At 50.2% G+C, this 17478-nt stretch overlaps 1 protein-coding gene across 1 annotated transcript; it reads left to right on the top strand.

Annotated features, from left to right (window-relative positions):
- The first annotated feature begins 1693 nt into the window (after positions 1-1693).
- Positions 1694-7949, top strand: ADIRF (adipogenesis regulatory factor). The gene is made up of 3 exons (XM_005236740.4): positions 1694-3259; positions 4859-4921; positions 5758-7949. The coding sequence occupies exons 1-3, from the start codon at positions 3199-3201 to the stop codon at positions 5862-5864; spliced, it is 231 nt and encodes a 76-aa protein (XP_005236797.1). The 5' UTR covers positions 1694-3198; the 3' UTR covers positions 5865-7949.
- The last annotated feature ends 9529 nt before the right edge of the window (positions 7950-17478 follow it).

Genomic DNA, 17478 nt, shown 5'->3' with positions numbered 1-17478 from the left:
GGTTGAGAACTGACAGTGGCGAAATGGGCAATCCCACAGCACTTGCTGGCCAGGTCCATCAAGTGGTGGTCAGGTCCTCTCTCTCAGTGGTGATAGACTATGGAAAAGCATACAAAAGAGTCAAAGCAAAGACTGGGATTCATGGGGAGGAGCAGTTCTTGAAAAAGCTCCTCTTTTTTTGCCCAGGTGTTCAGGATAGTGGAGAGACAGCATTTCAGAAGACGGCACATTTGAAAGCTGACTTTCTTGAAAACGTAGCCACTCATTTCCCAGGGCAGCCCCAAGTCTGTTGAACTGCTGCTGAAGTCCCGGGAAAGGCTGATGCCCTGGTGGGACATCCAGCTCATCGCAAGCTCAAACACTTCCCATCACACTTGTGAGAGACCCACGGAAGCCCATCATGAATACCTGATGTCATGAGATACACACAGTGAAGTGTAAGTTAGGTGACCTATAGCTTGGGTTATGACAGGAATTAATTTAAATCTATATGCTTACTTCGTTTAGTCCATTCATCTGTAATTAGAAATAAGTTACTATTTTACTTTTACTGTTCCTTAAACACTCTGTCTTAGGAAAAGGCTTTCAAAAGTTTCTCTTGTGATATTATTCTCTTTAGAGGCCAAGAGAAGTTTGAATGCTTTTGAGAAATAGTTTTTTACTAAATCCAGGAATAGATCCCATCTGCATTAGTAGTTTCAAAATTCATAACAGAACAAAATGAAAACTCAGGGATAAATTGCTGTGACTTTCTGAGCAGGTGACATTCAAATCTTCATTTTTACCCAGGTCAATCACCCTTTTTCTATCTGAGCGCTCTAATCTACATCTAACGTCAGTTCAAAAAGCTTCCTGTTAGCTTTAAAAAAGTAATGTTAACTCACAAAGTGAATAAAGATGATGCAGTCTGTCTGTTCCCTTAATTTCCTGATGGGGTTTTGTAACTCTGCAAGCCACCTGATGCACAGACCGTTTCTCCAGTCATATGGGATAAATATGTACTATACCAACGGTCCCTTTTCCCTCCTCTCTGGGCTTCGTTATAATGATCATGCCATGTCAGTTTGCTGGGCAAGAGTAATTTGCTTTCTTTGAGGTTTTTCTTTTTCACTTGGAATCGAGGTAATGATATTAACGCTAAGGATAAGATTACATTAGATGAGGAGTCATGCTGCTATGCTGACAGTGGTGTAGGTTTTACTCATGAATTCGTGCTACTTAATGTTTTGAGCGGGAGGTAAAGCAAGCAGCATGCACAGATCAGACACCCACATGGAGTCCAAAGTGCTGAACAAAGATTTCCACATGGAAGAGTAAAAGTTGGAGCTGGAGAAATCTAGGTAGGTGTCAGAGCAGAACTAGAGAGCAACGTTTACCTGAACTGCGTAGGAGCCTCTAAAACATTGCTATAATGTGTTGCATGTTTACGCTCGGTACCAGTGTGCATCGGTTATAAACGTTCTCCCAAATTCCTGTTCTCCCCTTCAGGCAGACAGTGCTGGCCAGCATCAGCAGGGCCCTGGAGCTGAAAATCCAGCAGCAGCAAGGAGCTGGGAGGGCAGCTGGAAGGTATTTGCTGCTGGGCACGTCCCCTCTCACTGGCGAAGGGGGCTGAGAGCAGCCAAAACCCACCTGTTTGTTGTGGCTCTGTTGTGGCTAGGTTCTCAGGTTCAGGCAAGAAAGGTAAGCAGATCTACGTTAGTGGTTTTGTCCAGAAAATGCCAGAGTGCCCCAATACTGCCTGTCTTTTACCTGAGTTTTTTGCAAATTTGAGTAAGAAAATCATTCTGAAAAAGAACTCCGCAAGGAATGGAAAAAGATACCTGACGTGAATACGTAGTTAAAATGCTAATTGACCTGTTGATGGGGGAAAGAGGATTGCTGTTTGAAATAATAAATGAGTGGTGCAAAAGCTGAAAAGAGCTCTCTGCAGTGACAGGCTGAATGGGAGCGGATTGCATTTAAGCTTGTTTTCTGTCACTCTCCCTCACTTGGGTACTAATGAAGTATCAGACTTACGAGAACTGCCACTTCCCACCCTTCTTTATCTGTGGCGTCTTGTTCTCCTGCCTGTTACTTAACACAAAGCTTTCCTCAGAAAGACGAACATGGGTATGAGCGGGACCGTCTGACCGAGATGCTTTGCAGGCTGGAAAATAGTCCCGAGGAGCCCAAGCCCCACAAAACGGGCCAGCCCTTTGGCCCCAGCTCTCCCAGTGCTTTATGTGTACAAAGTTCCTTTGTACCGGGGATTGGTGGCAGAAAACACCCATTCCAGAGGCTGGTGGAAAGCTGTGAAATGCCAGAGGTTAAAGCCAGAAACTTTTATTAAAGTAGTGATGCTAGGTAAGGAGATCAGTTTAAACTTTATTTCTGTCCTAACAAAATCCATACTGCAAAGCTACGCTAGGAAAAGGTGGGTTTGCTAATTTGGCTTCTTTTTTTCCCTTCCCCCGAGAACTGCTAGCGCTGGCACTGGTTACATGCCTAACTCAGGCAAGGCCTGCAGTGGTGATGGGCTTTTGCAATCTGACTTGAGCAGGCAGCTGGGAAGATGGCCAGGTTAGTGGTGTCTTATAAAAATACACGTAAATGACAGCTCTCACCATCTAACAAGGAAAGGGGATGGTGATTAAAACTGCTGAGAATAGAAAGAAGCTTGGGCTGGTTTCTGTTCTCAGGCGGTTCAGCTCAGGGGATGAAGGAAGGAGAAAGAAGCCAGCCCGGCGGGGATGAAAGTTGGCCATGCCCAGATACTGCTACTTCAGTAGTTTTCCAGGACTCTGTAAAGCTCAGCCCAGTGGTTTTGCTCTGTCTGTGATGGTGGAACTGGTTTTTTTTGGTTGGGGTTTTTTTTTTTGTTTTGTTTAATGGTTGGTGGGGGTTTTTTTGTGGTTTTGATTTAGAAAAAAACAAACTTATAAACAAAGACAGTGCGATGAGGCAGAAATCTCTACCTGGGCACACCCTCTCATTGGGGAGGGTAAATAAACGGCTTTTCTGTGTGTATTTTCAGCTCTGGTTCCTCACATCCAAACCCCACCCATTGCACCCATCACCCCCCAAAGCATCAGCAGGTCTCCTGGCACACGTATAAAAGCAGGACAGGTCAGGACACCCCTCACATAGTGTGCTATACATTGCCAGGTGCTTAATTTTATTGAAGCAGAGGAGTGTTAACAGGTGTCAGAAGCCACGATGTCAGCCAAAAACTTCCAGGGGCTGAAGGAACAGGCTGAAGGTGCAGCGAAGGATGCTGGTGAGAAAGATGAAATGTTGTGTATTTGTGGGGGGGCTTAGCGCTGCTTTCGCTTAGAGAAACATTGGTGCTAGCAGGACACAGCGGCCCCTTTTTCCTTCAGTTCCCAGGGGCCAGGTTTTGGCCATGGCCCGGAGGAGGTGCCGGGCTGGCCACGGGGGCAGCCATGTCCCCCCAGCTCCCTCTGCAGCCCCTGAGCATCGTCCAGCCTTTATCGCTCCCCAAACAGTTCTTTAAACTTAGTGCTTTTAGAGCAATGGAGCCTTTTTTTTTTTTTGCTAGTAATAACCTTCTGTATTTAGCATTTACATGGCTCAGGGTGGTCTGTTCTCATGCTCTGCAGTGGTTTTTAAGCTGTTCTCTTTTTAAGAAGTTGGCCTTAACCTTTGATTAGTATTTGCTGCTTTGATGAGTATTTGAGGCTGTCAGTGCCTCCCGGTATTGGTTGCAATGGACTGTTTGTAATAAGTAGTATGAGTATGTTTCCATTGTTTTCTTCTCCGGCAGTGATCACCAGACTTCGTAGGGTTTAAAAAAACCTGTGCACGCATTTCTGTCACAGCTCTGCCTATGTTGTAGGGCCAAGGACTCTATTATTATTAGCACTGTGCATTGGAAACCAACTTTAAAAGGCAAAGTATAGTAGTTTTTCCTTTAAATTAAAAATTGCAATATATGTATAGCTTATTCAAGCATTTTATGATATATTCCTTACAGTGTGTGTGTGCAGCTCATTGCTAGCAGGGTGTGATTTGTATCACAGTCCTGGATTCTGATCCTGCGCACACTTTGTTGTGTAGCTGAAATATGTGAGTAACCTCACTTATTTCTTCAGAGTTACAGTAAGTTTCCGCACACCTGGGAGCAAATGTGTAGCAGGCCCAGGGAGATGACTGTACACCTTGCTGAGAAATAAAACAGTCCTTGCTGCTTCCTGAATATGCTCATGTCGTTGAGGGGTCACTTCTAGCAAAAGTGATAGGATGGGTTTCAAAATTGTCAGACATCTTAGAGTGACATGGCATCTCTCTTCTTTAACGCTTTATATTCCGGAGTTGATCTGTTGTTTCTTCGATTTGTATCTTGTTTGTAAAATCTCCCTTTTCCTGTCCTGCTCTGTTTAATGCATTTGCTTCCACTTTGGAAAAGGCCTTACTCCCAAACAGCCTGCAAGGAAAATGCATGCTAGACGGCCAAGCTTCTCCAAGCAGAATAAGTAGAAAAGTCAATACAAGCAAGCGTAGTGTAAAATAAGCAACTTGCAGCCAAATGTCATCATTCCAACTCACTGCTAATCTTTGCTCCTTTATGTCCTTTCTATTTTATCTTCTTATCTATCATTGCTTCGCTCAGCTGACCGTAGGTGCTAGGTGGATGCTAATCTCATAGCAAGCTGCGCTGGCAACACACCACTCCCAGGGTGCCCACAAGCGAAGGACACAGCCTCAGCCTGCTCCATACCAGCCTGAGCTCTTGCCAGGGCCATAACCTTCTGTGGGCATGCAGAAAAGCCAACTGACATAGGGAATTCCCATAAGCATGAATGTGAACAGCTGGAAATTTATTTATTTATTTATTATTATTTGTCCTTACTTACAGCAAACGCGTTGGGACAGGCTACCCAGGACACAGTCAACCAGATTACAGATGCAAGCCAGAAAGGTAGGAGCAATGCCATTCAAATGAAGGAGCGATGGAGCAGCTCAACACGAGCCAGCAGCAGGCAGTGCTCATTCCCCGCTGTCCCATGGGTGCTCTCACCCTGAAAGTCCTGGTTTTCAGTGACAATTTTTGGCTTTTTATGAATCTTGTGGGAAAGACTTTCAGGATCTGTTGCTTCGTAGCTCCATAAGTTTACCGGCAGACAGTAGCTGACACTCCCCTGGCCACCGAGTCTCATGCACGGCACTTCAGATTTTGGCTTCCCTTTTTGAAAATTTCTGGGAACAGGGTGGACAAAACTTTTTCTTTCTTGAGAATGAAGTAACTCCATGACACATCTGTCTGCCTGCAGCCCGGCAGGCAGGAGTGCATCCAGGTCCAGCCCCACGCCGGCTTCCAGCGCCTGCTCACACAGCAGCTGGGGTCGAACATCCCACAGCTCCAAAGGTGCCGTCAGGAGAAGTCTTGGCAACTCACTTCTCTGGATTGGGAACAAGTTAAACAAAATACTAGGATCAGTTCTTGATTTTAATAATTTTCTGAGGGTGAGAGGAGAGTTGGTGACTTCAGGACCTAAAATCTTAAAGCCAAAATGCACCGACAGCGTCTCCTTAGAGCAGATGCCCTCTGCGGCGCCGTGGATGTGCAGAGAAGGGCGGGCTTGGGCACTTGCTGACGTTGGATGGGGAGGCAGCAAAACTGCTGAAATATTTTTTTAAAGATGTATCTGTATTTTTATAGTCTAATCATTTTCACACCTCCCCCTTTCATTGTAAATATTACACCATGTGCTGCATTTCCCCAGCTTTCTGCTTATCTTTTTTCCTCTCTTGCAGCTATCGACAAGGCTTCCAAGATGGCACAAGACGGGGTAGAAAAAGCAACCGGCCAAGCCGCAGAAGCAATGTCTGGCCTTGGGAAAAAGTGTGGATTTAAGAAATGATGCTAATTTAAGCAAACAGTATTATGTATAAAAATCTCTCTTTGGTCTGCAATTCTCTACTCCTTTGTGTAGAAAAATGAAAGCTGTTTGATATCTGGGTAATTTCTCTCTCTTCAAATACAAGTTTTTAAGGCAGAGGGCCCCCCTCATCCTTTATGTGGGAAAAATACGTCTGTTAGCACATCTGCTCACAACCTTCAACGTGGTTCACAAGGCTTCAGCAGTGCTGTTGCCCTGCGCTTAAAACAGTGCAATTAGAGCCACGTTTGCTGCGTGTATTTATGAAAGCAATGAAATTGTTCATACTCCAGGACACCAGAATAGTCATATGATGAAACCGAGTTTCCTTCCAGTAATCAAAAGTTAAGCTGGGGCTATATTTCTTGTCAGTTGTCCATTTTTCCCCATCTGCTGTATTTTCGGGTAAAGATAAATAAAAGGTATCGTAAGATTTCCACCACCCAAAAATACTTCGCCTTGTTACGTACTCTTTTTTATTTTATGGGGACTTGCGGTGAAGGGTTGCTCAATGTCTTGCAAATCTCTTTTGCTCTTTGATTCAAAGCCCGGTGAGGTCAGTGACCATCCCGTAAGGGAGGCGAGTACTGAATCGGTTTGCAGTTTGGCAGCCGGCTCTGGAAACGACTGGTCCCGCACTGCAGAGGAGCCCTGAGATCTCTGCAACTGGATGCAGGTTCTGCCGTCCGCCTCCTCGTTCCTTTCTCTTACGTGTCTATCGTCCATCTAAATTTCGTGTTACCGTCATCCACGACACATCTTCTGTTAAGTCTGCTGGGGACAAAAACCAGGCACTTGCTTTACGCCAGCGCACACGGGCAGCACTGCAGCTCGGCGCAGCTGGTGGCACCGCCGCGAGACAGGGCACCACATGTGCTGGGCGCAGCTGGCAGTGGGCACTGCGCCGCGGCCGCCGGCTCACCGAGGCAGCGGGAGAGAGGCCAGCGGGCAGCCTGGCCTACCTGGTGGAAATATTTGTTTTAGCTTGCTGCTTGCTGGGCGATCAGAGGCCGCTGCAGCCAGACAGGGTGCCCGCTTGGTGCTGCCGCCGGCAGCAGAAGGTGCTGATACCCACTTACAGTAAGTGCTCTTACCTTGCCCTCTGCATGTTTCTCATCGCTAGGCGATATTGCCTTTCTTTTCAGTTTTGTTTTGGGTTGGTTGTATTTTTTTTCTCTTGGTTTGAAGCCTTACCGGCCTGGTTAAAAATCTAATCTGGGCCTTACAAAAGAAAACCAAAGCATAACTGAAAGCATCTGGCTGTAATGAAATAGGGCAATCCATGCCGGTGTGAGAAACCGGTGCCTCCACTGCTGCCCAAGAGCTGTGGCTGACCGTGGTTTTTGGAAGCTGCTCTTGGCAAATGCAGCCCTAGGGGAGACTGACATGCGGCTGAACCCGAGGAGCACCCTGCCTGCATCTGCACCAGGACACTGCGGACGGACGGGAAAGCCTTTAGAGGGCCCTGTAAGTAATAGACCATCTGTGAGTAAACATAGTCCAGGGCTTTGCACGGAGCGTCCCTATGCAATGTCCACTGTCATTTAAAGCTTTAAAAGACTAAATATTTGCCCAAGTACAAGCTTACAGAAAAGCATTAGACTATTGCACTCTCAGTTACTGGGCAACCCTCAATAGTACTTAATTATTTAGTACTTTCCATGGTTACCTCCCTGACGGTGAAATCTTCGGAGAGTGAGTCTTTAGGCTCGGTGTTTCATAGCTAGTGCTGCGTTTGTGGGTGCTGGTGGCCCATACACTGCTCTCCACCACAATGTTTTTATTCATCCAAACCACTCGTTATTTCATCCTACACCGAATAAATTGAACAGTTGTGGGGTTTTTTCCCCAGTGAAACCTGTTGCCCCCTTACGTGACTGGTGCTGTTCCTGCTGCTTTGTGCACGGGGACGCAGCCCTGACTCCTGCTGCGCAGTTTTTGTTTCCTTATTGCAATCACAAGCCAGGGCTTCAGTGTAACTGCTCCAGTTATCGCTGCCCGCTGCTCTGGCCCAGCGAGGGCTGCAGCACTGGTGGGGTAGGGGCTGGGCTGCCTGGCGGCAGGGACTGCGCGGGGTCGTCCCCCGAGCCGAGCGGGGAGAAACGCCTTTCTCCATCCAGCTCCAGAGGCAGCTCCCAGCTGCTGGTCCCCGGCACAGGGATGCCCTGGCTGCTTCGGCACCGATCCCAGGAGCCTGATGGCAGCGTCTCACATCCCGCTTGTCCTGAGGGTGGATGCTGTGCCACAGGCACTCATGAGCCTGAGTCACTTGCTGGCAAGTGTTTCTAGATCTGAACTTCAGTGCTTTGCTCCACAAATAAGGTCACTGCTTTGGTAACAGTGCTCTTTGGCCTTGCGGTGTTTGGGGCTCTCTGTCCCTTGTGCATCACACAGGGAGCCGTGTCCCAACCCGGGAGCTGTGTCCCCACCCAGGACCATGCCTTGCCATCCATCCCGAAGGCTCCAGATGTTGTGTAAAAGCAAAGCAGACATCCCTCAGGCTCCATCAGCCCATGCCATGTGAAGTTATCCAACACTTGAGTTCTCAAATTTCCTAAAATTTGCTCCTGGGTGTGCCCCCAGCTGCCTAAGTCACGAAATGCTGGGCAAAGGGGATTCATGTGCCAACCTGGCCAGGCTGCCAGCACCAGCACCACCTGCCCCATGCCCCACTCCAACGCCCCAGAGACCTGCCCGGGGTGGCTGGGGGGACAAGCAGCTGCCCCATGTCCCCTTTGCAGCTCAGCAGGGCAGGGGCACAGGGGCACAGATTTTACCAGACTCTTTGAAATCTACCTTCAGCTCCTTTCTTTGCCCAAGAAAACATGAATCCTCATCTCAGGTGAATGCTTTGATTAATGGTTATCGAGAACCTGAGCTTTCTGAAACCTGCCTTTGTGGCTGTAGTTTCCCATCGTGGCAAAATGCAAAGGTGATTTTTTTTGCAAATCCCCACCGCCTTCCCCCAACCCTGATGTCATTTACTAACAGTTCTAAGCTTTTATTTCTCCTTTCTTTGCAGCTCCCAGACCTAGACCAGGCACCTGCCCAAGCTTTTTGAGCATTTCTAGCCCTCAGGGTTCATTTTGAAAGCGGGGAGAGCAGAGCCTACGCAAAGGCTGGACAGCAGGGTCCGTAACTGTTGAGCACAGCATGCTGACCGGCTGCTTGTGCAGGGAGACGTGCTGCGGTGAGTGTTAACCAAGCCCTTAGTAAAGCGAGCCCTTCTTACTGCTCTCGTGCTGGTCTTGGCATGAGCAGCCCCCCAGGCCTGCCAGCAGCAGCTCGCCCTGCCTCAGTTTCCCCCGGGTGTCGCTCTCACACGTGTTGCGCCAGCTGCCGTTCCATTCCCCACGTCTAACTTAGGCAGCATGTGTGAAACACGGTCTCCTTTGTCCCTTAGGACTAACCCTCCGTCTTTTTACTTCTTTTCCCAAATCACCCTTTTGCAGTTATTCAGGTCCTCGCTCCCTGCCGTGGCGCAGCCCCTGTCCCTGACCCCACGCCCCCCCAGGGACAGTCCCTGCAGGGCTGGGGGGCTGCTGCAGTGGCACAGCCGCAGCTGGGGGACCTGAGGCTGAGCAGCAGGACATGGATGGGACATGGACAGGACACAGGAGGGACGTGGGGGGCTGCTGCGGGGGGCTGGTGGGTGCCAAGAGGGAGGCACAGACAAGGTGGCGCTGGGGCTTGTGGAGAGTGAGTGCAGGAACAGCTCGCAGCTTTGTGAGGGTACCGTGCAGAAATTGTGTGCAGAAATGGGATGGGGCAGCACCTCTGTGAAAAGGAGCTCGCCTGCCTTAAAGTAAGGTCAAGGAACCTGAAGGTGCACAGGCTGTGGCTGGGCCGGGTGCTGGTCTCCGTATGCCACCGCTAATGTACAGGGGTGAAGCTGCTGCGAGGGCTGCGGGCTTTGCCCCTGTTCCTGCGCTCTGCTGCGACCTGAAAACCTGCCGGGTGACCCTGCCAGCCCCAATCCCTCCCAAAGAGCAGCAGCAGCAGCGGCCCGCAGCAGGACGGGTGCCCCGGCCCGCAGCCCCAGCACGTCGGGCCAGGCTCTGCACCCTTTCCCCAGCCAGCCGTGACTGCTGGCTCGGTGACGCCGGAGGGTATGCCCCGGCTGCTCCCCAGAGCCCCCGGTTATGGGCCGATCCACTGCCCGTGAGGGGTCCGGCTGCCCCTCGGGGCTGCCCGCGCCGCCTGCTCCCAGCACCCGCGGCAGCGGCGGGTCCAGCCCGCGGGCAGAGAGGGACCTCCCGTTCCCGTCCGCGTCCGTCCCCTCCCGCGCACGCAGGTTGTCCCCTCACGTGGAACTTGGCAGGTTCTGCGAATTCGGGCTCTGCTGCAGGCGGGGCTGGGGCAGGGCCCCCTCCCCAACCCCTGCCCACGCCGGGGCTGTGGGAGCCCCTGGCTGCAGCCGTGGCGGGTGGGGGCGGGGAGGGCCAAGGCGTGCGGCACTGCGGGTGCTGGGACGTGGCCCTGTGGCAGAGGCTGAGCGGGCTGTGGGGGGAGCTGCTGGTGGGTGCTGTTGGGCCCCACCGGGTTGGGGGTGTCCCACAGCTGCGCTGGTGACAAAAGGACGCCGGGGTCTGGCCCTGCTGGCAAGCGCTGTGTGTTTGCTGGGGCTGGCTGGTGGCCGAGCTTAGGAAGCATCTGTGCTTGCGCCTTGGCCGCTTTAGCCCGTGTTTTTGCCAAGGTGTCCTGGCACCGCTGCGAGCAGCACGGCCGGGTTCCAGCCGGGTGGCACGGGGAGGGGGCGAGGCGGCGGGGGACGTGGGCGCATGGAGCCCAGCCCTGCTCTCCTTAGCCCCATGTGCTGCGAAGGGAAGGTCACCGGGTTGTGTCCTGTGCCAGGGTGGCTGAGGGCACCGAGGAGCGAGGTCGTGGCCATGGCACGGAGGGACGGGCAGGCGCAGCACCGCACACTGCACCCGCCCCGGATTGTGTTAGGGAACGCTGCTGCGGGGATGGGTGGCAGCAGCTGTGGCACTGGGTGCAACCTGACATCTAAATGCACTTGTGATGGAAATCGTGGTGCCTGCAGAGAACTGCGCCTCTCCGCTGGCCTTCTGTGCTTTTGCTCTAAATGAGTAACAGAAAAGTCCTTTTTATAGTTGCAAACTGGGGTGTGCTTTAATGTCTTTACTCCTGTGAGGCAATCACCTTCACCTGTGTGCAGGGAGTGTTGCAACAGCACGTACACGCTCCAGTGCTACAATTCAATATGTACCTGCAGCGCGTCGGTGTGTAATATAATTAGGATTATTTCAGTAATTTTATTTCTACACTCAAGTTCATCGGGAAGTCAAAGCATCAGTGCTGGTGCCGTACCCGTCTGCTCTCATGGAAGTTGCTCACGAGCTGGTGATGGAAAAACCCACAGGGTTGTATTTGCAGTACTGGAGCGTGGGAGAGAAGGAACCATCCTGCACTTTGCAGTTGGGATAGGATGAAGATACACAAATAGACGAGCCTGTCACTGACTCCGAGTCTCACCCCTGTCAGTAACTGGAGCAGAAGCCGAGCGGGACGAGGAAATTGAAGTTTCCTGCCAGCGAGGTCAGCAGAGGGGCCGGGAACAATGGGAATGCTGCCTCTTGGCTGCTGCGCCACGAGCATCCGCGGGTCAAATGCTACCCTCAGTTTATGGAAATACTTCAGGGTCTTTTTTCTGCATCGTAGGCCAGTTCTGAACTTTGTCAGTGCCCCTTGACTTGACGTCAAGGAAGACATTAATTTTAAACCAAAATTGTTACTTTCCCTGCATTTTGGGAGCATATTCTGGTAGAACTTGCTTTCATATATGGTGAGTAATCCCTTCCCTGCTGTCAGAAGATAACATGATGCAGAGAAGCCCCTCCCCACCATCAGGAAACCCTCCACATCACATTTAATCGACATAAAGTAGGACTTTGTGGTCAGTAAGGAACTGCAACGGCTGGAAGAAAACAGAACCTTTGCCATGATGCTGGAAAGGACATCACAGGGGGACTGTTGTTTGTGAGATGGCAGGCCCGGGCTCGAGAGAGGCATTCCTACAGCCTGCTGTGGTGGTAACCACGGGCAGAAGATCAGTTTGATGAATAAGCCCAGTGTTCTGGGGTCGGTTACACTTTTGCAGCCCTTTTCAGCAACACTTACTTGATCAACAGAGTGGAAGCTCCCATCCCCTGTGTGGAAGGGCACAGAAGTAATTGTGCTAGAAAGCAGGTGGGGACAGGGAGGGAAGGACACAAGCCTTCTCCCTTTGCCCTCCAGGGCCAGGCATTGGAAACAAGGGGTTAAAATATTATGACACATCACAAAATTATTAGCTTCGTCTAACACAACAAAGATTTCATCAGATGCTTGAAAAAGCAGGGTTAGCTCCTCCCATTTCTTTTTATAACCATGGATTTTAAGTCCTACTGGGGAGAAAAAAAAAATGCGGGCAAGAATCATCTGAAACTGGATACTTTTCTATGTAAGGTTCTGAAATGCCGAAGTTGATTTAAGCAATCCCTCATCGGTATGCCTCGGATGCAATGTTTTTCTGCCCGGCTGACGACTGGCTGCGCCTGCTTGTATCTCCCCCTGCGGCACCGGCTCGGGAGCCTTTGGTCGGGACAGCTGTGGCATGCGCCCTGTTTACCAGCTCCATATGGAAAAACAAAGCTTTCATTCCTGGGCTATGGAAAACTTCTGCCAATTAATCCACACCCCCTCTCTGGGGAGGAAAACATAATAAATGCTAATGTTCTCTTCAACCTTTTATGCCTTGTATATTAATCACCCAACAAGGGCTCATGGCTTTTCCCTGTTCCAGTTTGCATTTGCCCTGTAACTGCTGGGAGGAGTCCTGCTTTGTCTATAAAAAGCCACACTTTGCCAAACGCTGGAACAGAACCGAACTTAGGGAGTCGCTCACCCACCCTCTGCGGGGAGAGGACGGAGCAGCCATGTTCGGGATGGGGAAGAAGCTCGCTGAAGAAGCCGCGCAAGAAGCCGAAAGCGCTGCGCAGGTGGCAGGTAAATACAGCTCCCTGCTTTCCCCCCTCCTGGACCTTGGGTGCTGCACCTGCCCTGCTCCCAGCCCTGCGAGCACAGCTGTCTCAGGCAGGAGCTGTAGGGATGCTGTCCTAAAGGCTGTGGCCACGACATCCCGTAATCCCCAAACTATAACGCTATCGGAAACGAAGGACCGATGTTAACTGCTGATTTCCCACAACCTCTCCCGCGCTGGCTTTCACCGCGTGGGTGTCTTGATGATGCACTGAAGGCGGCAGAGAGCTGAGAGGGGAAGACGATGCTGCTTATTTAGGGCTTTGCCTCCTAACGTGAACAGCCATTTTTGGCTGTTCTACAGCTGTACTGGGGCTGTACTACAATCCCAGTTTTACAGTGGCACAAAGGAGGACTTCCCTGAAGCCCTGAGGTCTTTTATCTGCTCAGCGCCGTGCAGTTGTCAGCCCCGCTCTGCTGCCCACGCTCCAGCCCTGCCCGCATTGCAGGCACTTGCCCCACCGAAAGCACAGGTGCAGCTGCAAGGGCTCAGGGCACCTGAGCCAGCTTTACTCCTGCGGCCAGGCTTGCTGAAATGGCCCTGAAATTGAAGAACACACTGCTTCGATGAGCCGTTGTTAGTGAAGCTTTAGCACTGGTGCGATTCCAGGAATGTTTGTGCTTAGTGTAGTAAGTGAGCAGTGGAGACCGTGTCTTATTTCTCTAGGTGACATCTAGGTAAACTCTCAAAACCAGAACAAATTCTGTGACTTCAAATACAGTAGAAATATTACTTGCAGCTTTTGTGCCCCATGAAGCAAGTGGAAAGCCTGTTACTTATTTACTGTCTGTCCTTGGTTGAGTTTGCTAGGAAGATGAAAGATACGTAACCCCACATCCACCCCCCCCTTTTCCAAAGAACTTGGGTTTATGGTGAAATCAACAAGATTTCTGCTAAAGCATGAATAGAAACCCACCAGGATGCAGGCAGTTGGAGGGTAACCATAAAGTTTTGTTTTCAAATGCAGTGCTTTTGCTGTGCAGCAGCCCTAGAACTGCATATTTTGTGGAGATTTTTTGATGCTCCTAACTTTTTTGACATTAGGGAAATAGCTACTGTTTCCTATGCTGGAAGAGCGATACGGATTTTTTAGAAGTAGTATTTGGCATCGTGAAGGAGCTGAGCAGCCATCTCAGTGTTCAGCTGCCTGGACATTTAGGAGTCAGCAAACTCAAAGAGCAAAGTTTTTAAATAGCAGCATCAGTCCTTCCCCTTCTGCCCCGAGCACCTGAAGCTGAACCAGTTCTTCAGACACTAGCAGCCTGAAGCCCTGTGCCTGAACCCTGTGCCCATCTTCCCAGCAAGTCCTGCGCTGCAGCACGGCTCTTCCAGCTGGAGCTGCATCCTGGAACACCACCACGAGGTCCCAGGGACTGGCCTGGCTTTGGCCACTTCTGTGCCATCAGCACGTACCTTGGTAACATGCAGCAGGTACACAGCACCTGATGGTGAACTCGTGTGGCATCACTGTCACCAACTCCTGGAAGTATTGTAGGGGTACCCTCTATACTACTATATATATACATATGTATATATAAAATACTCTATAATCCCCATTTAAATGAAAATAAAAGGGGCTTTTATGACAGTTTTTTTAACAAAAACAAGACTGTCCAACGGGTGGTCCTGCAACTACTGCTTACCTTGTCTCTGCGCTACTTCTGCCATGCATGCGTGCGCCCCAGAGGCACAGCCCCATGAGCCATTGCCAAGAGCAGCACAACCGGGCTTTGCAAGTATCTAAAATTAGCACCTACCCCATGGTTCCTAAAAGGAGCCATGGACTCAGCTGTGACCCAAGATTGCTATGGGAAGCATTTTCCTCAGCAGCACCTTCTGGGCAGTGACCGTCTGTGACGTTAGGAGCCTGCAGCAGGAGATGAGGCAGGGTGGTAATCCGCGTGTCCTTCAAGCAGTAAAGTGCCCTGCAAACCCCAGGAGAAGCAGGCCACTGGTCTTTACAAGACGCTTAATGACACAACTGCTGTTGAAGAGCCATTCAGTTCAAGCCTGGAGATCTCTGAAACTTCAGACCCTCCCAGGCCACTGAGATGCCCATCCTCACCTCCGCACTCGCCGTCACGCAGCGCCCCAGGCATCGGGCTCGCTCCGTCAGCCCCCGCTCCAGCGGCACCCGGCGCACAACACATCCCTGTGTTTGGAGAGGTAGCGGCTGGAGCCAGGGGGAGCAAAAGAAATCCAGGGTCAGCTGACGGCCACTTGCCCCAAACTTTTTTTTGCCTCTGCTGAGCAAGACCTCCCCCATCATAGCTACTGGAGGCCGAGCATCCAAATATCATTATTTTCTAGGCTGCAGTTGCTCTGCTTTAAGACACCACCTTCTCTTGCTCTTCATGTCTCAGTAAGCCTCCTCTATTGAACATTTCCATGCCTTTAAAACTAATCTGGTCTCTTATAGAGTAACGTTTTTTCTAGCCACAAGAAAAAGCATTAGACCGATCACTGAATTTTGATGTGCTGCCCTTCCAGCACGCTGCTCCAGACAGCGAGCATCAAGCTTTTTGCAGTTGGTGAGAGAATCTACCAACCAACCCACCTGAGCCCGCTCTCGGCAGATCTTACCCAGGCTCAGAAAAAGGAAGGTTTCATTGCACCTGACTGTCTGCGAGGGTTTGTTTCCTGACACTGTAGGTGACACGTCGTAATGTCCATAATCTTCATCTGTACCAAGACACAGGGGTAATGTGGGGGACTACAGCTGGAGTCCTAATAGCAGCTCTCTCACAAGATCAGGGTGCCCATCCTTAGGGAATAATTTTTCATCTTCTAGTCCTGAAACATTTAGGGAACCCTTCTAAAATGTGATTACTGAATTCAGGGGAAGGGTAAGAACTGCTTGATTGACCCTTCTTTCCCTCCTCATTCCAGTAAACGCGGTGGGCCAGACTGTGCAGCAAGCAGTGGAGCAGGCTAAGGATGCTGGTCAGAAAGGTACCGTGATGTTTCTGTTCACTTCAATAGTGTCACGTCAGCAAAGTCCCAGATATGTCCCCCACCCCGTCCCTGCTCCTTGTCCCACATCTGGTGGGAAACGGGAAGGTCTTGCAGCGATGCTACAGTTACCTTTGTTTTTCTGTTTTAAAAGCTCTTGACGAGGTCCACAAAGTCGCTGAAACCAGTGAAAAAGCTGTAAAAAACGTAGCGAATCAAGCGACTTCATGGACCAAAAGCTTTGGACAATGAAGACAAAAATGTACCACCACTGAAATTTTTGTAAACAACTTTCTCCTATGTGTACTCTTAAATAAAGAAAACACTTATACTCTACCCGGCTTGCATGTATTCCTTAGGAATCTTTTGCTTACACATATTAAAAAAGCATTTACAATCGCGGGTTGAGAAAGCCTAGGTTACTTCACGGAGCTGACAGCTAAAGCTGTGCGATGCTATTAACGCGGACAAACACTGGTGTGGTTTTTTTATGAGGCAAGGGGTAGCTCAGAGCAAGCACAACGTGAAGGCAAGGTCTTGAGAGCTGGTCTCTCCTGTGTTGTCACTGAGCCCAAGTCATGGCCGGGTGCACGCGAGTGTGACGAGCTGTGCACCCAACAGCCCTTTCACAAGGTAAGCACCTGTGTTCTGTGACTGGGCTCGTGCTTCTGGTCTTAATCTGTAAAATCGCAATTAGCTACTGTGCTAATGAAGACTCAAGTGTGTTTGAGATGTACGTAACCACTGTGACGCTCAAACTAATGCCAATAGCAGAACGATGTGGTACTGCTGGCAGAGCATGTAGCTGGCCGCTGTTTACACTGCCTGAGGCGGATCACTGGTACAGCTTCAACAGCTCTGCACAGCAAAGTATCGACGAGTAAAAGAGGAGCTGAAAGAATGAGAGCCGAGCACTTCTGGGCTGTTTAAAAAAAAACAAAAACCAACCACCCAAACAACAAACCCAACCGAATAACTAAATACCCAACCCCAAACAGCAGCAACAAAACCAGCCTGTGTGCACGAGCTCAGAATGAGGTCTTAGAATCTACAGACTCGCCGATTACGAACAGTCATTCAGAGGTCACTTACTTGGCATCCTGGAATCACAGCAAGAACGACCATGGCTCCAGCACTTCCTCCTGATGGTGACAGTTGCCATCAGCAAAAACTGGCAGAGCAACGAGTTCTTTGCTGGGATAAAAAAAAATGATTGTTCTACTTGTTCTTCTGTGTAACAGATATTTTGCACTTAGTAGTTTGCAGGCAGTGTGTAACCCCGGCCGCTGTAGCCGTCACCTTTATGAAATTCACTTGCACCTTCAGAGCACTTACCGAGATGCTCTCAGCACAGTCTACAGAATCAGCACCTCCTGCTGCGCGAGGGATTACACCACCTGCTGCGGTAAGGTGTGTTTTGCCCTAGGTAGCAGGCGTGGTTCAGAGCCGTTTCAAACCTGTGTTCCCATCTAACTTCAGGTACTGACTGGCTCCCTGCCAGGCACCCCAGCGAGCTTCTCGGCGAGTATCCGGTGGCAGGTAAGTGAATGCAAGCGGTGACAATCTTAGCTGGAAGAGAAAACTTGTGTACATGGGTATTCA

This window comes from Falco peregrinus, chromosome 1 (assembly GCF_023634155.1).
Source record: "Falco peregrinus isolate bFalPer1 chromosome 1, bFalPer1.pri, whole genome shotgun sequence".
Classification (NCBI taxonomy): Eukaryota; Metazoa; Chordata; class Aves; order Falconiformes; family Falconidae; genus Falco; species Falco peregrinus.
This window is presented reverse-complemented; position numbering and strand designations above follow the sequence as displayed.